We start from the raw sequence: 24,084 nt of genomic DNA on the forward strand, positions 1-24,084 counted from the left end.
TGATTTCTGGTTAGAGTCAGCATAAAGCAGATATACTTAAAACAGCTTCAGCTCCTTTTGGAGCTGTGCTATTGTTGAGAGACATGACCATTTTACTGGTGTGCTAACACCCTTCAGACCTGGCCTGAACACCGGCATCTTTTTATCCCCTCAGATGCTAATAACATCACAAATAATTAAAAGTCAAGGGGAAAGAGCACAGATGTTCCAAAGAGAAAACCTTAACAAAGTTCTCCATCCACTCCTCTTTTTCTTTCATTAATATCAAGATTACAGCACAGTTTGAAAATAAACAATAGAGATTGTTGTATACCATACATGCTTGCTGTTGCACTTTCAACTTTTAGTGCTAGAGCATTGCCTGCTGCTTGGAATCACAGAGAAAGCCATTATCTCTCAGAATCAACAAATTAAAAAATTCAGGTTTTATTGTTTAACCCTGTTGAAGGATTTGCCAATAAGGCTATGCAAGTAATACGCAGAAATTAAATTCACTTAACTCCACAACTAAACTCTATATGACCACGCAGTCTAAAAATATTTTTCTAACTGATATGGGGTTAGGTGGGAAAACAGCTTTGTGGATATCAGGGAGCTGAAGGTGTGGGTTTCCTCAGGTCATCACTACAGAAGGACAGAGTTAACATGGCAGTTTAATTTTTTTACAGAGTGCACTCTGCATGTCCTTTTCTAAATAGTCTTGATTTAATTTTGAAGTCCTGTTTGCCAGTAGTTTGACTACATATTAAGCCTAATATACGAGTCCTGGTTTTGGCTGGGATGGAGTTAATTTTCTTCTTGGTAGCAGGTACAGTGCTGTGTTTTGAATTTAGTATGAGAATAATGTTGATGATACACTGATCTTTTAGTTGTTGCTGACTAATGCTAAAAAATAGTGCTTAAAATACTTGTACAAATACTCTAAATCAAGGACTTTTCAGTTTCCCATGTTTTGCCAGCAAGGAGATACACAAGAAACTGGGAGAAAGCACAGTCAGAAAAGCTGATTGGATCTGGCCAAAGGGATATCCACACTACGGAATGTCATGCTGTGGTGGTGCATCCTTCACCCCTCTCCTCATGCCTGCTTTACAATCTCAGGAGCCCCAGAGAAGCTTTGACTAAATCAGCTGAGCAGTGAAGCATCCCTGTACCAGACTAGTTGGGCAGTGAAGCATCCCTGATCGTATCAGGCACTCCTGTACAATACAGGTGGAAACAGCATGGACCATAACAGGAACATCAGCTGGCCCACTGGGGTGGGGAACAAGGGATAATCTGTCATCTCTGCAGCCTCGGGGCATTCCCTATCTGAATCTTAGCCCAAGTGGAACAGCAACATTGTTTCCAGTAGTTCCCACCTGGGGATACTGTCAGGATGGAAACTTATTGGTGACTGAAGCTAGTCATCTTGCAACCTTGTTAACAGCAGTCCCAAATAAGACCCCTTGAGCTCGCCTGGACAGCAGCCTGCAGGACCAGCACCTCCCCCTCAGTGGGATGCCTCCCAGAACATGTGAACCCTCAGGTCTGTGACACTCAAAAGACCACCTCTGACAGTGAGGTGCAGGCTGACACCCCTGCCACACACACATAACTCCTCGAAGTGCATCCCACGCCCGTTGAGAAACACTAAGGGATTTGATATGAGCGTTCACTGAACTCAAGGGGAATTTTTGGCAGGTGCCTTTGCACACATCCTTGTATATATCTCTTTGTCTATGAATTGCTTGTAGTAAGAATGCTGTTATGGTGAATCTATAATTAATTCATTGTAATAGTAGCAAATCCTATTGATTCACTTTTTTAATGTTAAATTAGTCAATGATTAAGTGAAGCTAAACCCTTTTGCACCCTTATATCTTTGTATCCATATTCTTGGCACCCTTATCCTCTTGCATCCCCGGTCCTCATGTAAAGCATTCAAAACTGATTCTAATTTAATTTTCTTAGGTATGCTTCCTCTATGTAGTATGCAGTAGAGTGAACCTCGCCACTGAACTCTGTAAAAGTCGCATTCATAAATTCATATTAAAGCTTGCTTTTTGCCAATACCTTAGATGGTTATTCTTTAGCAGTCTAACTATTCATTTGTGACACATACCCAGTATATAAACCAGGGGAAATTGGCCAGGAGCCATCAATCTCTGTATGGGGATGGGCTGAGCATCAGCCAGGGTGTGGTCAACAACTGTATCATGCATCACTTGTTTCTCCTAAGTTTTATTCCTCTCTTTATCTCTTTTTTTTTTGGTTGTTGTTTTTATAATTATTATATTTTACTTTATTTCAATTATTAAGGTGTTTTAATCTCAAAAAAAGATTTTACCTTTTTTCCCCTGATTCTCCTCCCCATCCCACTGGGGCAGAGGAGTGAGCAAGTGGCTACATGGTACTTAGTTGCTGACTGGGATTAAACCACAAGAAATAAACATATATACATATATGTAAATATATAGTATAAAATGAAGAAATTTGCCTGAAGCAGGACTGTAGAGGAAGACCAGCTATTGAAAAATAAAACAGAAAAAACTCCCATATCTTTTGAAATTAACAGGAGAAACATATACACAACTCTTAAGTTTTAAAATATTTCAAAAATACTTACTTATTTCTGATAAAAGGTCTCATTTAAGAAGCTTTTGATGACATGCAGAAGAGATTTTGGCATATGACAGTGGCTCAGTTGTGCAGTCAAGCATTTTATATCTGCCCTGGAATGATCCTCTCTGGAATGAGTGTACAGCACCATGGCACAAAACCCAGCAAAATTTGCTGTTCAAGGGTTTTCCTGGTAAGGGGAGGAGGGGGTGGTTAGAAAGAAATAAAAATGAAATAAAAATAAATAAATAAATAAATAAATAAATAAATAAATAAATAAATAAATAAATAAAAGGAGTCAGAGAAAGAAAAGAAAGACATGGAGAAAAAAAGAAAAAGGCAGAAGAGCAGGGAACTGCTTGTTTTATTGTTCATCTGTCATGAAAAAAAATGCCGTATGCGTCCTGTTGTTAGGATGCAGGGTCTCTCACCAAGGAGTCATCTATGCTGTGGTCTTGCCAGCATAGAAACAACATAAAAAATACACTTCTCAATTTTGCTTCTGGAAGAAGTGACCTGGCATCAGCATCCTTCATCCCTCATTTTATGCACAGGCCATTCTTTTAACCCTTTGTCTGATGCCTCTTCCAGTGCTTTCATAGTCATGTTTCAATTCATATTTCATTCATGCCAAATGTAATATTTCTTACAAACCTTTATTGACAGAGATAAGGATGTGGTCAGACAATCAGCAAAGAGTGACTCCAGAAATATTTTGCAGGTTGACATATATGCGAAGTGGCCAGTGGGTAACGTGCACACACACACTCACACACACACACACACTCACACACAAATGTAATTCACAGCCTCTCCAAGCGCAGCCCACAACTCATGGCTACCTCAGCTCATGCCAGGAATGAAGGTGGATAATCTTAATAATTCATACACCCAAGCAAAATACTTTGCACAGAATAAAACTCTCACACAGAGATCTGCCTTGGGCTAGAAAGGAGTATTTGCAGTTCTGAAAGCAACAACAAACTCCTGTAGTCAGTACAAAGAGAGCACCAGAGTGGAAGCAGACTGAGGCAGGCTAGAACAAAGGGAAAAGGAAGTATCTATTCCTCTTGAATGCAGAAAGGAAGATATTATAATCAAGCACACAAGCATCTGGCAGATGCAAAACAGAACCTAGCAAACAGCCTCTCCCAGAGGAATGCGAGACAGAAACAGGTAACTAAATCAACACAGAAGGACAAAGCAATAAACAACAGTCATTTGGGGGGAGGTTTTAAACACTAAACCTACACATTTGTTAATTAGAACCATGTATTGGGTTTGCATGGCAAGGTTTTGGTAGCAGGGAGGCTACAGGGGTGGCTTCTGTGAGAAGTTTCTAAAAGCTACCCCTGCGTCACAAAAGAGCCAATGCCAGCCAGCTCCAAGATGGACCCAGCTGACCAAGGCTGAACCCAAGAGCAATGGTGGTAACACCTTGGGGATCATATATTTAGGAAGGGAAAGAAAAAAACCCTGTGCAACATCAACTGCAGCTGGAGAGAGGAGTGAGAATTTGTGAGAGGAACAGACCTGCAGACACCAAGATCAGTAAAGGAGAGGGCAGAGGTGCCCCAAGCACCAGAGCAGAGATTCCTCTGATGAAGATCATGGTGAGAAGGCTATCCCCCTGCAGCCCATGGAGGTCCATGGGGGAGAAGAGATCCACCTGCATCCCATGACGAAGCCCCATACCAGAGCAAGAGAATGCCCAAAAGAAGGCTGTGACCCCACGGGGAGCCCACGCTGGAGCAGGTTTGCTGGCAGGTCTTGCGAGCCTGCAGGGGACCCATGCTGGAGCAACCTGTTCCTGAGGGACTGTATCCTGTGGAAGGGACCCAAGCTGGAGCAGTTCATGAAGAACTGTAGCCTATGGGAAGGACTCATATTGATGAAGTTTGTGGATGACCTCCTCCTGTGGAGTAGGGGAAGAGTGTGAGGAGTATTCCCCCTGAGGAGGAATGTACAACAGAGACAATTAGTGAGGAACTGATAACAACCCCCACTCCCCCTCCCCCTGGACTGCTGGTGGGGAGAAGGTAGAGAAAATCAGGAGTAAAGTTAAGGCCAGTAAGAAGGGAGGGGCGGAGCGAAGGTGTTTTAAGATTTAGTTTTTATTTCTTACTATCCTCCTCTGATTTGATTGGTAACAAATTAATTTTCCCCAAGTTGAGTCTGTTTTGTCTGATGGTAACTGCAGAGTGATCTTCCCTGTCCTTCCTTATCTTGACCCACAAGCCTTCCAACATATTTTCCCTCCCTTGTCCAGTTTAGGAGGAGAGTGATAGAGTGAATTTGGTAGGAGCCCGGCATTCAGCCAGAGTCAACCCACCACAGTCCGAAAAGGCAGGCTTGCAGGGGTTTTTTGGGTTTTTTCAAGAGCCAGAGCAACAGAGCCATCTAATATTTTTATTGTTTTGGTGATTTTCCCTGGATTATCTCAGTTTTGTTTCTGTATACCCAAATCTAGTGACACTTTTCAAAACCATATTTAGCATTTCCTAATTTGACAAATTCACCCAAAACCCTAAGTTTTTTATTTATTTTTTAAAAAACCACCAATAAACTAAACACACACACAAAACCACCAAAAAAATCTCCCAAGAAAATCCATAAAACAAAACATGCAAACACAATCACAAAAATAAGACTGGGAATAATTATGCATTTTTAGGCAACACTTTTCATGCTGCATCAGTACAGACGAATTTGGATCAAAGAAAAGAGAGAATAGAAAACAACGGGCTAAAGAGGGAACTTAAAGAAAAGCTAACTGGCATGCGAATTCTTCCTTTTATGCTAAAACATGGACTTGCTTGGCTCCTCTTCTGAAAAGCAGTAGCACACACTGATAATTACTTTGTCATTTTAATTATCTCTGGCAAAACCCCACATTCGTTAGGTAACCTTCAGCAGTAAACTTGACAAAGCATTTTTTCAGCAAGCTATCAACATAAAAGCCATGAAGAACTGTAACAGGCAACTCATCTGATTTTGCACAGTGCATTTTCTTTCCTCCTATGCATTTGATTAATGTTCTGCTTCTGCTTGATTTCTCTCTCTGCAGAACGGTTGCTCCTGGATTCCCTAGCATCCAGTTTACTTAATATCATTGGAATATTTCCTACAGCTCTCCAGGAATGCCATAACTGTAGGAAGAATATTAACTTGTCACCACTAGTCATAATATTTTCTGCAGCAGGCATCACTATCTTGGCTCAAGTACAAGGCAACCTCAGATTTAACAAAATTCTCACTTCTAGGTTGAGACAAAAGCAGGACCATAGTGTGTTAGAAAATACTAATTTCTTTAACTGTGGAACAGTGTAACTCCCCATTGCCTGCCCCTTGATTCCCCACCTGGATACAGTCCACCTCTGGAGAAGCCTCTCTACTTGCAGGATTTCCATCTCCTCAGCTCCATGATTTACCATCCTCCGTTTTCAATCAAAAGTGAAAGTCCTACCTTAACAGCCTGACCTATTGCCCCATGGCTCAGCTTCTCTTCAGGGATGTTAACTCGTTTGCTCCAGCTAATGAAATTCAATCTCCCAGACAGCTATGGGGTAAGAGCTATTGTGTAAAAAGAGGCAATAGCAAAACCCACTTCAGCCTTCTCTGACTGCATAGAGAAGGCTAAGGTCCTGCTAAGTGCTTTGAGGGGGAAAAACCTTAGTAACAAATTAGGTCAAGGACTATGAAAAAGCATGTCCAAGCCTCCTCAGATACATCTTGAACACAATGCTTTCCTCTATTTTTACTGTTTCTGTTGTTTAAACCAGGTCTAGAATGAGGATTCAATGGGGAGCTGAAGGAAACCACAACTCAGAAAACCCTGATGCTTCCTATCAGATGGCAGAAGAGAGCTGAGTTGCTGTTCAGCCACCCCACACCACCACATCCCCTGCGTCATTAACAGAGTAACATCGAGCCTAGCTAATTGTGGGCAGACTGAGGGCACCAGCCTTAATCCCTCTTGGATGATCTGAGAAATTTTCTTGGCTGCTTTGTTGCTCTAAGGCCTCAATAATATGCACAGGGTTCTGGGTCCCTATCTGGGGACCAAATACTGGAAAATTAGGTTCCGTATTTACTATTTTTAGGTACATAAATTCTTTATTGGACCTAAATCTCAGAGCTATACTGAATGAAGGCATCAATTATTAAGGCTCACTTCAGTAATTAGTCTTTCATGTTAGCTGAAAAGCTTAGCATTCCCTCATTTGATCAGAGGTCTCTCTCTCTGTCATTTCAGATATATTTATGTCAAGCTTGATCTTTTAAACTTGAGGACTTGTGAATTTGAAGAAAAATATTCTGTAATATAAAAAAAAGTGAAAGCGAGAGGTTATTCTAATGCATGCTAATTAACTGCATTTTATTCCACAAAAAAAACCCCACAAAACCAGGAGTTGATAGGCGTTTTTACATACTGTGAGAATTCAGATGCACAGAGGTCACTCAAAAATGGGGCAAGACTTAACAAATCAGCCCCACCACAGGATATTCCAGCCTCATCTCTCATGCTCTTGTCATCTCCATATGATTTGCGAAGCAAAATTTAGACATACTGTTCCTTTTCCTTCATGAATTTTAGATACATGAAGATTGCCTTAGAAACTGTTCTTTCAGGGTGGGTGTTTTATTTTTTTCTTTTAAACAAGTGATACTATGACCTTTTTTCCCCCTCTACTTGCTTGAAAGCTTTGACAAGATCTTCAGACAATCTTAGGAATGCCATTGCCCAAGAATGAAGATGAAGCTGAGTTCCTCCTCTTCATCCACCTCTTTTTCCTAGCTTGATTCATCAAAAAAAAGAAAAAAATCCAATTGAAACCTCACCTGTCAGCCTATCTATCCTCCTACATATGGAATAAACCAAGAGTGACAAAGATGGGACAGGGACTCCTTTAGGTAGAAGGTTTGGTTGCTCTGCAAAATGAAGAACCTCAAAAGGACTATTGAGGCACCTCTTCCCTCATCTCCATGCTACTCAGGGCACACCCTGTCACTTGTTCAGAAATTTCCCAGTTGAACTGGCAAGCTACCAAACACCACAACAATATTCCAAAAGCTCAGGTGATTTGAAGTGCCACAGTGATGTGACTATTCTACTTTCAGTTTGAATCCATGTATGCCACTCCAATACATCGGTGTGCATCTTTCCAGTGAAGAGGTAGCAGAAGAGGTTTGAGGGGAACAGAGGTTGCCACAGCTTAGGGCAGCTATAACAGCTCTAGTTCCATTCACCTCAACAACATAGGGATCAGCTCTAGGATATCCACAGTAGGTTTTTACCCTTCTGCCACTCAGCTACATGGACAGTGAGCTGAGGTGGCTGCAGACCCTTACAGACCCGAAAGTGACTTGATTTTGTACATTTGAGTGCCAAGCTATATGAACATTCAGGCATATTAGCAATGTCATTACACCTAATTGCACTTATATTAAGCTCCCACTCACTGCATAAATTGTGGTTTTGCAAATACGAAGACCTGGGGTTGATTTAGAGAAAACCTTTCCCTGCAATGTCCCTGCTCTCCCACTTTATTTCTAAAGACAATGGCACTGTGTGGGTTATTGGAGCAGAAGAAGTTGTGATATTTATAATGCAAGGTTCAACTGCACATGCAAATGAGAAGAAACTGCAAGGAAGGACTTTTGGTTTTGTTTCCTCTATTCAGAAACTACACAATAGTATATTTTCATGAACAGGATCAAAAAAAATTGTTGGAAAAACACTTCAACAATACATTTCATCCAAATTTTAGAACCCTAGAGAGGTACACAGCATTTAAATTATCTTCACAAACATTGTATTGCTATTTTCTTGCCCAGTCCTTCAGTTCCTTTGGGTAGAAACTACCCTGTTTTATCTTACTCCAGGAGGAGACTGGGGGACAGAGTTAGTCAAAGAGGCAGAGATGAGAACATGGCCTCATATTCTGCCCAGACGGAAGGACATCCTTTTAAATAACTCTGCTTCCTATGAGGAGGCTATTATGTTGCCTCTAGTGACAGTTTATTTGACATAAACAGGACTCTGCCTCCTGGGTTTTTGCTTGTTGGAAGCAGCACTCAAAGCAAGGCTCTCCTTTTATATTTTCTCTTGTATACTTTTTCTTTCATGTCCCTGCCAATGGACTCAGATTTTTCACTTCTGAAGCACTCCACCAATCTGGCTACCTCATTTATCAAAAGCAGCTTCATGTCTAGTGTTTTACTGAAATTTGGCAGCGTAATTTTAATAATTCTGTCACCTCCCATGAAAGGGAATTCAGAAGTAACCATTGTTACAGCCTGAAGTACAGGTCCACAGACTATCCCTCTTCATACACTTTCCAGGAGTCTTACTCTAGTGTTGCCTGTTTTGAAGAAAAATTAGGGTATTTAATGAGTACTCCTTTACAGCCTAACGCTACGCAGTTGCAGTGAGCCAGCAGTTCTGTTCTGGGGAGAAGTCCAGACCCCAAGTACTGTTTTTAATTTTAATGCCTGTCATTATGATGACTTGACAGATGTTTAGAGTGCTGTCAAATAAACCTTACAAACAAAATTAACCTGTTATCTGTGGTTCCCCTACTTTTCACTATGGTTATCCTATTTATTTATTACATAGCCACAAATCATTCCCAGTCAACTGCACTGGTTAAGAATTAAAGTGTCATTCTAATTCTACAGGCATACAGCTATTTTTAACATCCTAATTCAAAAAGATTTCTTCTTTATGCAACAATTTTCCTTTCTTTGGAGTCACCCTGAACTTCACCAGATAACCGAGGCAATAAACAAACCAAGGGATCAAGGGAGTATGAGAAGTTCCTGGAAGTCTACACTATGGGGGTATTCAAGATGACTCATTTTCCTTGCCACAGGAAAGAAATCAAACATTTTGGTATCCAACCCAGTGAAAAGATACAGCTGTATGATCACACCATGAATCTACGTTTCCAAAGTACTAACCAGTCAGGAACAAAGAACCTCACCGTGCATGACAGAGAGTAAAGCAGAGAGCAAAATGATGGTCGTGGTCCCCAAAGGTTACAATCCCAGAACAAGAGAAAGTATGAGGATACAGACAGACACGGAGTATCTCAGCAAAAGAGAAACAAAATAAGTGACCACATCAAATTTGCTCTGAGCATGACAGCAGCCAAACATTACTCTTTTTATCACAGTAAAAGAGAATTTGGTACACATTGAAGAGAAGGAGACAAAATACCTGTAGAGAGCTTCTCTCAAGCACAAAGGGAAGCACATGCTGGAACTAATCTGCAGCAAGAAAAATAAAACAAAATGCAAATCCAGAATGCTTTCCACATCAGTTTTTTGTTTCGTTTTGTTTTCAGAGAGACATCTCAATGCATTTATTGCCTATGCTAAACCCTTGCTGCTCCCTGAATCAGCCACAAACTGGAATAGAGTACATAAACTTAACTCTCAAACTCCTCTATAACTGCTGGACAACACAACAAATGTAAAACAAATTGGAAAAAGATGAGGAAAGATGGAAAAAGTCAGATTATAGTGGTGGGATATTGCTGGAAAATACTGGGGAAAGATGGAATTCTGATGAACTGCTGAACTGCCTTTCTTTTGGTTTTGGTTTTTTTTTTTTTGGTAAGGAATTTTCAGGGCAATGATTTTTAATTCTGTCTTTTATAATTTTCTGTCAGATACTGGAGGAATAAAAAGTCGCTTACACATAGGTTCAAACACAGACTGACCATCAAAAGCTTCCGAGATAATAACTGTCCCCCCAAAACTGCCATTACTTCTTTGAATTCACTTTCATTTTCTTTATTTCAAGGTAAGATTTAGTGGAGGCTTGTAGACAGTTTCAGCCCAAGTTTTATATTTGCAGTGATGAGATAACACTTCAATTGTCAAGGTATGTCTCTCACACAGCTCTCAAATAGCACAGCTGGAGAAAAGGACAGTTGAGAACTTGATGTACACCACAGCTGTCCCTATTGTTCAGGTTAGCATTCCCTGTCTTTCTCTTCTTCCAACTGGTTTCAAAGATATTTTTTGTTGCAAAGTTACCAAACTGATAGGCAGACATGCTGGAAGAGACAGGAAAACAGCTTCAGTCTGGTTGCATGCAATTCCAACAGCTGTCTTAGGCACTGCAAGACATGGTAACCCATGGTGATCTGCACATGGTCACGTTGTCCTCTTCATGAATCATGTCGTGCCACAACGTCCACAGCAACATATTTTTTTTCAAAATTTCTGGCATATCAACTGGGAAAACACTAATCAGATGCTTAGTCCATATTAACCATTTCTCATGTATGTTTTTCACCAATAATCCTTTTTCACCTACACTGGAGGGTTTTTTTTAACTCCTAGTAGGACCAGAATGTGCAAACCAGAGGTGTACAGCGCAAAAATTTGCTTCAATGAGTTACATTTATTATGCAAGATGCCACATTAAAATGTGTTACATCTTTTAACTCTAGCCTACAGACATAAAGAGAAACAATAACAAAATGAATGAAAGGAAGACTAGTTGTATATTTCTGCATTCTGGTTTTTTTCTGTACAGAGTAACCGGTTTAGGATCTGTAATGAAAACGAAGGTGTGCTTTGTAGTTAAGGGCTTTACATGTTCTCCTTGGTAGTCTTTTACTCTCGGGGCAGTAGACTCTGTTAAAGGACAGTAAGTACAGAGCAATGTGCAAATGTTCCTGTACTGACAATAAAAGTTGGTGTCCATTCTAAACCCGACTTCCATGATCACCAGCCAGCAGCCTGAATTTAGAGGAATTTTTCCTTTACTATTTCTCCAGGAACTGTTTGCTTGTATCTTCTGTTTATGCAAGTAGAAACCATCTTCAGTACTAATTCTGTGCTAGTCTTGCTCATTTAAAGACAAGCCAAAATCAAAAGCAGCATGCAGCTGCAGTGATAAAATAAAACTACAGACTCTGTTCTGATCTTGGTAGAGCAAACAGAAATCCATTTTTCCAAAACACTTCCTCTATGTAAAACAGTTTTAAGGACTACATGTTAGACAAAATTAGGTTTGTCTGGCATTCAGCTGTGTCTTACCTCTTCCCAAAGAGGGAGGACATATTGTTCCTACAACATCTCTTCTTACTACACCTGTGGCATATGAGCAAGAGAAAGTTTATCCCTGTCAAGCCATCCCATCATCGTTAGCCAACTGGCACCGAGGAAAGTACAGTACCTTTACAGCTGGGGAACATTCAGAGCTTGCAAAAGAGCAAGAGCACATTGCTAAAATGCAGGCTACACTGACTCTTCTGACAGTCTCTGAGGACACTGAGAAATGAAAAGGTCTTTGTGCCTATACCACCTCTGCTTTATAAAGTGCATAATAGTACATGACACGTTACTCCCACTTTCACTTCTCACAGTGGAGCCTAATTTTTATGCTCCTTTTTGCTACAAACCTCCATGGTATTGTCTATTAATAAAGCATTCAGACATTGTGGCTTGTCACTGTAGTTCAGAAGGGCCCAGGTTCCAACTCTTGGGCTATTACTCTGTCCAAATGTGCAACATGTCACCTTTAAATCTGTAAAATTCTCTCTTTTGCTACAGAACAAGCAAGGTGACAAATTGTTCTAATATCAATACATTACAGAGAAGGGTATGCTAAGTATAGCTGGACTAGTTAAAGTAGGACCTTCTTTATCGCATTTACCATCAGATCAAGTAGACTTAGCATGCTTGAGTACATGAATAGTGAATACTACAGTCTTTGGAGAAAATGCAAAATCCACACGAAACAGGAGCAGGCTTGTTACTGGTATAAAAGTCAGAATCAGCAGCTTAGAGATATATTCTCTCATGTTCCCGTGAGAAAATTTTCAACAAGTTCGTATTTATAGTCACACAGCAAAGTTAGTCTCTGTATCCCCTGAGTCAAACAAGACTAAAATACATCTTTCACAGTAAGTGTATCTCTTCAGCAAAACTTCTTAGAACTCCATTTAATATGAAGGATCAAATTAATAGTGAAAGGAAAAAAAATGGAAATATCACTAAACTGCTGTTTAAGAAGTCATTTTGGGCTGTTGATTATCTTCAGAAGAATGTTGTTATTTATTGCTAATGACAAATAGTACATTCCCATGAGGATCTCTATTATATGCATGTTATATGCCTTTCTCTGGAGGACAAAGATCTGGCTGCATATAATTAGTCTTGAGAATTAGCTATTATTAACAATTGAATTAATACAGTAAATCCTTCTAAAGGAGTTTCTCACTAAGGACATTTGTTTGCCAAAGTCAGACTAGAGATGTCTATATAAACACTCTTGTGACAGTCCCAGAAAAATCAGTGCACCCAGAGCATTTAATGAATACTACTAATAATAATTTGTAGCAGTGGAGACAGAACACAATGTATTACCCCAGTTTCAGCAGCTAAGAATTCTAATACTAGCAGCCCTGTCATAGTGTATTGATTAAAAACCATAGAGAGATGAGTTGCTTTCTTCGCAATAATCTGTCTACAGCAACTAGACTAGGAAAACAGATAAACATTCATAAATAACTAAACCAGGCAATCAATAAGATATTTATTACATCAGCAGTGGAGATAGAGTGTTATAATTCATAAAACTTCTGAAGACTATTGATTTGCTAAGATACTGACTTAAAAGTGAGCTATATTTTTAAATCACTAAGTTTACATGAAACAGTAGTCAATACACCAAGGTGGCTATTCAGGCAATTTAAGATGATACAACAATGTTGATACATTGAAGGCACAATTATATCTCGGTGTAGAATATAAAGCTGCATACGCTACTGTATCAGCTGTTATATATAAAGGGTACTTATTGTTCTGCAATAAGTAATGTATTTGTTACAAGCTTATTCAACATATTTCTCTGAAAGCTGTAGAAGCATGAAAAGCAATGACCTAAAATTGAAATGCTGAAGTTTTCTAAGTATAATAAACCTATTCCTATTGATTCTCACACAGGTTCTTTACAACTGTAAGAATAATTTGGTAAAGCACAGACTACTTTCTCAAATGAAAAAGCTAACATTTTTAATCTCCATGTAGCTCAACAGCTTGTTATTTCCAGTAACAGTAAATGAGAATCTTGTCTACTTTTCCTGAAAGAACACCTTATTCACCATAAGGTTTACATTGGTCATTTAAATCCACAGAGCAAAACAAACAAAATAATTTTAATAATTTTTTTAAGGACAAAATAATTGACTCTGAAAGTCATGCAAAACGTGTATTTCTCTAAATATAGAAAATCCATTCCTTTCAAACAGTACTGCAGGGTAGGAAATAAAAGGTAATTACCATATAACTGTATGACAGCAATTTATTAGAAGTATTACTGCTGTATTTCGACACTGTATGTAGTTTCCCTGACAGGAAAATTTCCTTCCCGGGAAATAGTTATCAATGTATATAGACTTTTGACGTCCATGTAAAATTGACTAAGGAGAGCAACCTTCCATTTCTTCTTCCGTGGGGTGTGTTGTGTTCCTATTTAGAGGGCATTGGTGTGGAAATAATGCTGGAGGAGCAAGAACTCCAAACAAACATGCAGACTAGATTTTCTCTCATCTGCCATCCTGGTCTTACAGTTTGACCTAAGCGACCTAGGGAAGGTCCCAGGCCAAGGGGTGGTACCTTTAGAGGTTTAGCTCTTTTGTGGCTTCCTGTGTCACCCTACAGCTTTCCTCCTGTTGAATAAGGAAAAGGTGAAGAGAGGAGACATGGCTAGGATGTTCATGGGATTCAGCAAACTTCTGGGCCTTCCATGCTTTTTGCAGCTCTGACAGTAGCACTTCAAGGCTGCCTAAATATTAGAAAAAGGAGGACAGGCAGCTTGGAGCTGCAATGCATGGAGTATATGCCAAAGTAAGCTCTTGCCCTGGTACTCAAGCAAGAATGGGACATGGTACAAATTCTCTGCAACTCAATCTCCCTACCTCTCATGCAGGGTTATCCAAAAATTGAGGCTTTGATGAACTTTACCATATATAGTCACCAAATAAAAAAAGAGACGAGATTATCACAGCCAACAGTAAACAACATAGATCACCTCTAGCTATTGCTATAAGAGATTTCAGACTGTTTTTATTAACGCAATGTTTAATACTGAGAAAGAAATTGTTCTATTAGGTGGCATATGTGCCTTTACAGTCTTATGAGCTACAACTTGTCTCTCTAACAGAACATTTTGCCAATGTCTTTTGATTTTTAAAGGTATTTGATTGGCAGTATAAAAGAAAAAACCCCTTACCATTTTCACGAACTTGCTTAAGTACTAAGCATATTAACAGTCTGAAATGTTACCATGTATGGGTGACAGAAAAGAGGGTACAAATGTTTCCTAATTCATGCTTTTGTAGCTCCATATTTGGAAGGCAAAATGAGCTATTCATGATTTCCAGTGGCAAGAAAGGCAGGTTTTTTAATATAAAAATCTAGTCTTATGGGAATGAATAGAAAAACCTTTAAAGAGTTCATCTAGTATTATAAATTAACTTAGCCATCCTTAGCATTTGTGGTCTACCACTGTCTGTGGAGAGGGAGAAAAAGATTTTCCAATAACTTCAATGGTACTAGAGACATTTGGATATCATGATAACTCTACCTACTTTCACCATCTGGACTGTGGCATCTTTTCTTCTTCAATTATTAAACTTCAAAGAAAAGGATTTTATTTGTTATTGCTTTGTTCCCAACAGGCAAATCTAGTTTGATAGGGGATGATAATTTAGATCTGTTACAAAAGAGAAAAAACAAAACAATATCTTATCTACATAAACTAAATAAGGTTCTCTTCCCAGAGATCATATACAAAAATCAAAGAAAATAAAAACTAACTGGATTGGACAAATATCCATACTAGTATTGCAAATATTGTCAAACGATCTCAAAACAATGCACTCTTTTCAGCAAGTTCTGAGACACCCAAAAGTTTCTTTAAAATGAAAGAAATCACTAGCCCACACGCTTCTAAAGGTTGGAAACTGGAAATAATTTGGTTAGAGTGATACAAGGCTTTAACATAAGATATCGCATCTCAGAGTGTCAAAGACAATATTTATTGACCATTGCCTGTCCCTTTCTGACAAAATCAGCTCTAAAAGGCACTAAAATGCATCCACACAAATCAGACTGAAACAATATAAAATACCAGTCCTCCTCACTTACCCCCACACTGGTGTGGGCTTTCATTCCATTAGCCAAGACCTAATTAGAGATGTCATTGTAAAATATTCACTGTAGAAACAACGGCTCCGGTGTGAAAGGCTGCTGTCCTCAGAGCTGCTTGTTCACATGCTTCTGCAGAAAGCTACCAGCAACCACATGAGAATCATCAGGACAGTGGGGCCCAGCTCAGTGCACTTCCCTTGGTGCAAAGACGAAGCAATCGCCATCAGCTCTGTTACACATGACAGGAGAAACTGCACCTTAATAAGTTTTTGAAACAAAATAGCAAGAAACTCAAGGTACACCAACCAAAGAACATTATTTTTAATAACAAACAAAAAATAGTAATTTTTGTGCTGGGTGAGTCAAGCCTTTATTGCTAAACCAGCTTAAACTAAAGCAGGTGGCAAACTGGTGTAATCTGTAACCAATGAAAGCAGAAAAATCAGTTTCACAAATTATTTCTTAGCATTCCAGTTGTAGCAAGCAGGAGATTCAGAAAAGCTTATTTTAATTAAAAACTTTATTTTTCATTACAATTCACAGTTTATACATGGCAAGAAGAACCTTTGCCATGTGGACATTCAGAACACTGTGCTGGGGAAACAAGGGTCTTTGTTATAAGAGCATTGCTCGGTGCTGTGTCATGGAACTTCCTTAGTTTTAAAAGCGTACTCTCTGTAAAGGTTAATTGACTGATATTTACACTGAATTTACATATTAACTTATATTTATTAGAAAACAAGCTAAGCATCCAAAAAACGTTAACATTCATGTCTTGCATGTTATCTAATGGTCAGAGATGCTGTAAGATTTGCCACATGAATCATGCCCAATCAGCAAAGTCCCGTTCTTTTTTAATTTACACAGAGCCTAAATTATTCTTTAAGGCCTGTTCTATTCATTTTATGTACAGCCAGGTTACAATAGACTAACATAAGAAAAAAAAAATGCAAAATTATCCATTCCGTCCTGCATTTCTTCTGAATCTCATGTACACCTCTAAGCAAAACAGATGATAAAAAATTAATGTTTTCTTAAAACCAATAAAGAAAACCCATAGTCTGGTTTAGATCCACTTCTCATCAGCCTATCCTGTCTGAACAATCATCAGTATTCAGATTGTGCTATTTATCAGCTCTTCTTCATGTCTGCACTTCTATTCAGAGCCATCTCAATTTGTAATGTAGAAAGTCACAGTGATACCAGTTTCAGTTGCATTCCCATGTTAGTCTCAACTCCGGCACAGGCAGCCCCTGTGACATTCAGGAAAGCACTCCAGCAGGATTCCTGGGTAAAACGTCATGTGGCTTCTGGTGTAACTTGACTTAAAAAGGAGGTTAAGAATCCTTTCCATACCAAGCATCTGGCAGAAGGTTTATGCTTATTAAAAATATCTGTATTCTTCTGCATTGTTTTCTGGATGCGATTATTAGAATACAGCAATTAAAAGCCTCCCCTGCCTCTCATCAAAACCATAATTTTTATTTGCTCTTGTCATCTACCAAATAATTTAGTGATAGATAAGCTGTAGATTTTTTGGTACATCTGATGCAGAGAAAAATAACTGCTGAACAGTGCTTGGAAAAATAAGACCAGAAAAGGGTCTGCAAATGCTGCAAATTCTACCAATCAGTGTGAACAAGGATCAGCTGGACCTGAGTAAAACAAAATGATTCTGGGGGACATGTTTGCAACTTTTGAAACTGCAGTGCCTTTACATTTGGAGCTAAGAACATCAATTGATGATTGTTGAGTTTTGGCATTTATTCATGCTGGTTGGTGTCCTCATGACAGACACCTTTGAAACACCATCATTTCAAGAAGAATGAAAGCTTAAATGAAATACACTTCTCATGCAAAAAAAAAAGTAAACAATCAAACAAAAGTTAAATAGGAACTGTAGAGGTTCTGGTTCTTCAAAAGATAAGGCACTGACAAAAATTTCTTAGGTAAAAGGCTGCATAAGAATTTCTTGCCATTTACAAAGGTGTTGTAGTCCAGAAATGGTCCATTCCTAGGCTCAGTAAGGTAGACCCTGAAATTTTAAGGACTGATCCCTCAAAGCTACATTGTTACCATAAACAAGTGTGATTCATTCGTGAGGCCATATGGCACATTAGAAGTGAAAAACAGTCTGGGCAGATAAAGGCAGAAGACATTGCTTGTTCGAGCATCTTTCGGAAACAGAAGTGCCATTCATCTTGGTGTCTCTGAAGAGATGCGATGGTAACTCTGGGCTGTAGTTTCTGTGGAACTCATGCACACATACAAAATGCTGTTAGCACTGATCATTGACAGGGTGGAGAAAAAATGTATATGGCTAGTCTAAGCCGAGAGCTTCCCAAGGGCTGGGATCCAAAGTCACAGCTACTTAATGTTTTCAATAACGGCTATCTCTTCTGCTGCACAGTGGGGTGTCAAACCATTCATGTAAATGCTGTCTGTCTTTGACAGAGCTGGTAAGATGTCCTTCTCACTGGTGAGATGGTTGACTGACAGTGTTCTCTTGCAGGGAGTCAGGTCTTGATTGTGGTTGACGGCGAGTTCTGCAGAGAGCTTCCTTTTGATAGAGGTAGCCCGCTGGAATTTGTCATAGATCTCCACGCTCAGGCGCCTTCGAGTTTCTTTGAACTCAGCGGTGACATTGGCTGTCCACTCTGCAGCATGGGCTCTGAACTCCCCTACCTGTGGCAAAAATGAGGGAAAAAAAAGAAGCATTACAGGGCCAAGGACTTTAGACATTGTTTAGGCTCAAGACCTTTGGTCTGCCAAAATGCTGCTGCTACCGGCACATATTTCTCATGCTACAGACTCACACTTTTGCTGATAGCAACTAAACAGGAAGAAATATTGCACTAGTAAGAGTTAAAAACTATTCCTAAAACACAGTAAAAATCTTCTTCTTTTTTTTTTTATTATAGGCAGTCAGCAATACAGGGAAGCTGCAGAGCCCTGACAGCTGCACAATACCCAGCTGGTCAGGAGATGCTGAAATTCCAGCAATCCAGGCTGTGTTATGTATTGTTACTAGGGTGTGGGGTTATTTATGAGCACTTTCACCGTCTCTGGAAAGATCCCTGGGAGACTTGGCAGAGGATTTTCTAAATTTAGACGGAAACGGTTTTTTAAAGAAACCTTCAACCTGCTTGTGTTCTCTCTTCTCTGTGCTTGCTCAAACGTAGCACCAATACAGCAACAGTTTCAGTCACCCCAGCGACATGTCTGCTTACCACCCTGACTCCACAGAAATGACACTCTACAAAGCAGCCCGAATTCAACTGCAGCCTGGGAGCTGGAGAGCTGTTATCGATCACACACGAAGGGATTGCATCCTACCTGTTGCCAGTGCTGTGCAATTCCTTTACAGCTGGAGGGGGGTATTTCCCCTGCTATGCACAGATCTCCAGTCAGATTGGCTGCAAGCTGCCAGTTGGTAGCATTGCTGCCATTTCACAAATGTACATAGTTGTCTGCTGCTTGCTCAGCTCCTGTGCTCCAACTCTACAGGTCTGACAGCCTTTATGGAAAAGGCTAAAGCAATTTCAGTGAAAACGACCATTATGTTTAAATTCTTAAGGTTTCCTTCCACTATTTCGATGTTTCAGTATTAAGAAAACTGAGCCCAAACTTTGGGAGTGCGGCTGAGAAGGGGGAAGGAGGCATCTGCTGGCACAGAATCCCAAATTATCCTTATTTTTCCTCAGATACAGAATGAGGTAGACAGAGAAGCTCCTCTAGATAATAGTCTCAGATGAACTATGGACTGTAATTTATATACTACTTATATTTTTGTTATTGTATTTCAGCCAAACCACTGTTACAATATTAAATAAGTTATATAGGTAACTAACAGAGGCACCTTTCAAAGACAATATCTCATTCTAAGTGCAAAGGAAATAGATTGTTTCTCTTTAAATCTCTGCTCTGAATGCAGCTTAATGCTTGGAAGGTATAGCACAGAGAAAATTCACTACTGATAAATACAACTCCAAAGCAAAGCATTTCAGGAGAATTTAACCCACATAAATAAATTAGTCTAATTGGTCCTGCTGAGACCAGAATTTCAATCATTGGCAAGCAAGCTTGGACTTAAAATGAAAAAAGAATTAACACAGAGAAAAACTGGGGGCTAAACAGTCAAAGAGAAGTAGCCACAGGCTTATTCATGGTTTGCACTGCAGTGGAAAACAGGAGTATAATGAAGGCAAAAATTAATCAGCTCATCCAGGAGTGACAGGAATTTTCCCTTTCCAAAACTGAAACAAAAAAGTCTCTTTACTCAGGGGTCATTTTATTACATTTGTCTCCACTTCAGTGAATTACACAGACGATGAACGTGGACCCATTATGTACATTTTCTAAAACAAGGATTATTATCAGTAATACACAGAGGACTCGCCTAGCTGAATGATTATTAGTATTTAAATTGTGCAATTAGGATCAGACACACTGCACTTCAGATCTGAAAATAATGAAATATGTAATGCTGAAACATTTCAGCTGCCACAGTATTTTTATTTGTAGTAAACAAGTAATAAAAATGTGATAAATAGTACCAGTGCACACCCTGGGGCAGTTTTGCCCTTTTCCTAAGCCTTACTGAAGGCAGACTGCTCAGGCTCTGGAGCAGGCTTCTGTCTAGGGGAGTAAAGAGCCAGTATATGGGTTTCTATTTTACTCTCTACATATGTGTATGTGCATATATATATATATATATATATATGTATATATGTACCCCTCACCAGCTGTGTAAGTATTTACTACACCAGTTATTTTGCTTAGGCACACATCTCTGGCATTATGTATGGTAACATTCAAGAGATGCTATTAGGCTTTAAAATTGTGTCTTGGCAACTTACTGGAAGCTATGACCACCATGAACTGGGTCCCCATATTCTTTCAAATCTCCTTTTTTTCCAATTCCCACTTCTCTCCTGTTTGTCCGGCAAAAAAAATTCAACTGGCCTTGCTTTTGAAGAAAGCAAGTCTGTGTAACCTCTAGGATAGACTCAGAATGTATGCTGGTGATGGGCCTCTCACACAGGGCAAGCTGCCCTTGCTACAGTAGGTAGCTAGCTCTTGTGCATGCAAGTTATTCAGGAGCATCTTGAAATTGTAGTTGTTGGGATATCTGATGACTAAATTCTAATTAGATTTCTTTTGGGAAGCAAATTTTGCAGCCAGCTGAAGAACATAATAAATATGCCTTTGGAAATAGGCTTGTTCCAATTAAGATGATGCGGAACATTAACATGGTGGACTCAATTCTGTCTGCCCATAAACCAAAACTATGATGTTACTTGATATTAAAATCATAGAAAAAAACCTCGAATTGAAAAATGTGGAGAATTGAAATGCATTAGTAGTAAAACAGAGGGAATTGGCACGTGTAGGAAACTAGAAGTTCAGTGCCATTTAACTATGCATGCCCCAAATCACTGCTTTCATCTCCCTAGTTTTTGTGTAAACTGAAATGTACTCAAAAATGTTACTTCTTCAGAATAAAACCCTTAATTCCATAGCAATTAAGGACTGAAGCACAAAAGGTTATTAGAAAAGTGCAGATTCTAACTACCGGTGTACATAAGCAACTTGCTTATATAATTTGATCCCTCCTTGATCCATAGGGACATTTTTGTATATGTTCAGGTTCTTTCTGTCCTTAGGGTATTTTATCACACTGCATTACAGTTCCTCTTCATCGGGATGCTGACAGCCACAAAATGTCTTATGCAAAGTGATTGGAATGCCAGTTGCCTGTGCTGCTCAAAACAGTTAAATTTTTAACATACCTACCTACTGTAACAATTATTTACTTTTCTGCAATTTTCTTGCCTCATTACAGCACACAGCTCTGTAGACTCTGCAGCTGTCATAGTTGGGTGCAGTGTAACATGAAGACAACAAGGCCTTCTAGCCACAGAATTTATTGACAACTAAGTACCTAACATAAGGCTGAATGTCAAAAAATATTTCAAAAGCAAAAGGAAAAACATGTCACGGTGATAACACCTGACTCAGCCATACACTAAGCAGCACTAATCTGGTGGTGCTTCTCACTCCTAGCCCTCAGGATTAGAAATGCTGCAATGCCACTAATAATAGGACACAGTCCATAGCCCAGCTCCAAAATTGACTTACTCCACATCAAAATCCAAATTAGACTGTAAGGTGTTAGGTAGATTTCACAAGGAGTATAAATTCAAACCTATTTACATTGAATATCAACAGCTAGTAACTTCATTATGTAGTTACAAAGCAGCACCCTACCACCTTATGATTCCAGTGAAGAGAGGTCTCAATTACAAGATCTCAAGAATTATGGTTTATAGTAACTAAATATTACACACAGCACACGTCACAACAACAACAAAAACTAAACAAACAAAGAAGAAACAAAACAAACCCACAAAGATATTTTTCTAACAAATAAACAGCATTGACTCAATTCCTTGCCCAGTACAGGATGCTTGGCCTCCAGCTACCGCTGCCTGGATATCCCATATGATCTGCATCATATCCGACAGCCCTATGGGGATGTCTCAAATACCACAGGTCATCTCCAGTAGCATCTCCAAATGTCTATGCCAAGGTGTCTCTGTCTACCTGTGGTGGAATGTCACATTTACTCTATCAGGTTATAATGAGAAATTGCCTCTAAACAATTTTGAACTGTGTCTACTCATTGCTGTTAAAGTCACTTGGGGTTTTTGGGAGGAGTTTGTGTAGTGAAAAACAAACAGACATCAAAAAAATACTGCATGAACTTCCTGAATGACCCAATAGTTCCCACATATGCTATCACCACTATAACTCCCAGACAGACAAACTGAATTCGACAGAATAAGGAAAAAACCATGGACATTAAGTGACCGTTCCTTCACTAACTCTTGCCAAAATCCATCTAAATGAATAATGCCCTAAAACTGGCTCTCACTCAACATCTCTAGTAGGACTAAAACTTCCTATTCATTTTCATTGCCAGTGTTTTTAGCTTTTTCACTGTCTACCTGAGCTCCACACTTGGATAAAGGCCAACAGCATAAGCCAAAATGCAAGTATGTCTGAGGGGATGCTACTGTTATAACTAAAAAAACATTGGAACATACTGAAGAACCTGCTTCATTCTTCGGTACATTTACTCTAATCCCTTATACTTGTCCAGAGTTTGGGAATCTTTTTGGACACTCCACTTACAAAAAATATCTAAATAATTTTACAAGCAAAACTGCCCGCCATGCAGGAAGACCACTCATCCTATTAAGTGTGGTCTGGAAAGCACAAGCCATGTAGCCATAACCTCTACACAAGTGATTTGAACTTTGAATTAAGCCACATCTGTGCCTAACAGGAAAAAGAAAAACAAAAAACTAATGCAAGTGGAATTAAGGACCTCCTTAAATAGGCCAAAATGAATGTTCACTTGCCTAACTTAGCTATGCCTTGGTTTTGCTTTTCTTTCTCGGGGAGGTTCTTGAAAAATCCCATCACATAAACATTACAGTATAACCAGTTTATCTACTTCTATTTACAGAGTGGGAAAAAATATATCCTGCTTGGATGGAACTCAGATATATGACATGAAAGTTATGATATACTCAGGAGGAACTAAACCACTGAGTACCAAATAAGAAAAAAAAATAGCGTTATATATATGTCAGGCAAGAAAATGAAAACATATATTTTTAAATAATATGTGCAGCTCTTTCTTTCGTAGCTGTATTTTATGCTGTTTCCCTTTGGCGTACAGGGCTAATACATTTTATGATGAGCATGTTAGTGCAAGCCAAAAAATTGAATTTAAAAAGTAAGTAGGTGAGCTGGAGGTCTCCATTTGACTACATTTTAGGGGGGAAAAAGTGGCCTTCCTTGCAAATATTCTTAACGGTCTAGATGTTCCTCAGTATGCAATTTCTAACATTTATCCCTAATGCATTCTCCAAATTTTCATAGCTTCATTTTTCCTCTCTAGTGTACTTTATCCTGTTACTTAAAAATAACACATCCAATTAACCTCTTGATGATATGCTACTCAGAGACAAAACTAGAAAGAGCATTACATGTCACATTATGCAGGCAGCAGAGTACAGTACATAACATTTTGTCTTAGCTTTCAGGAAACTCATCCAGTGTTCACAGAAATTGTTCCTTTTAAAACAATGGAAGTACAGAGAGGGTTGATGGGTTTAACATCTCAGCTGCTGGATGAGTTCATCCCTGCATGCACAGAAGGGTTTTTCTACCTGCCATCTCACTTTCTTGCAGTTCTGGGCAAGCATACACCACCTTTTCTCACCTGAGCTGCTG

At 39.2% G+C, this 24,084-nt stretch overlaps 1 protein-coding gene across 6 annotated transcripts in view; it reads right to left on the reverse strand.

The window, feature by feature from the left end:
• Positions 1-16,279: 16,279 nt before the first annotated feature.
• The window catches only part of KCNK2 (potassium two pore domain channel subfamily K member 2), a 107,461-nt gene continuing 99,656 nt past the window's right edge, over positions 16,280-24,084 (reverse strand). For all 6 annotated transcript variants that reach the window (XM_032684222.1, XM_032684225.1, XM_032684224.1 and 3 more), the window contains one exon: positions 16,280-18,462. In XM_032684222.1, the coding sequence (XP_032540113.1) occupies positions 18,145-18,462 (318 nt within the window). In that variant the 3' untranslated portion in view covers positions 16,280-18,144. The remainder of the gene's footprint in view (positions 18,463-24,084) is intronic.

The sequence above is a fragment of the Chiroxiphia lanceolata genome, chromosome 3, assembly GCF_009829145.1.
Source record: "Chiroxiphia lanceolata isolate bChiLan1 chromosome 3, bChiLan1.pri, whole genome shotgun sequence".
Classification (NCBI taxonomy): domain Eukaryota; kingdom Metazoa; phylum Chordata; class Aves; order Passeriformes; family Pipridae; genus Chiroxiphia; species Chiroxiphia lanceolata.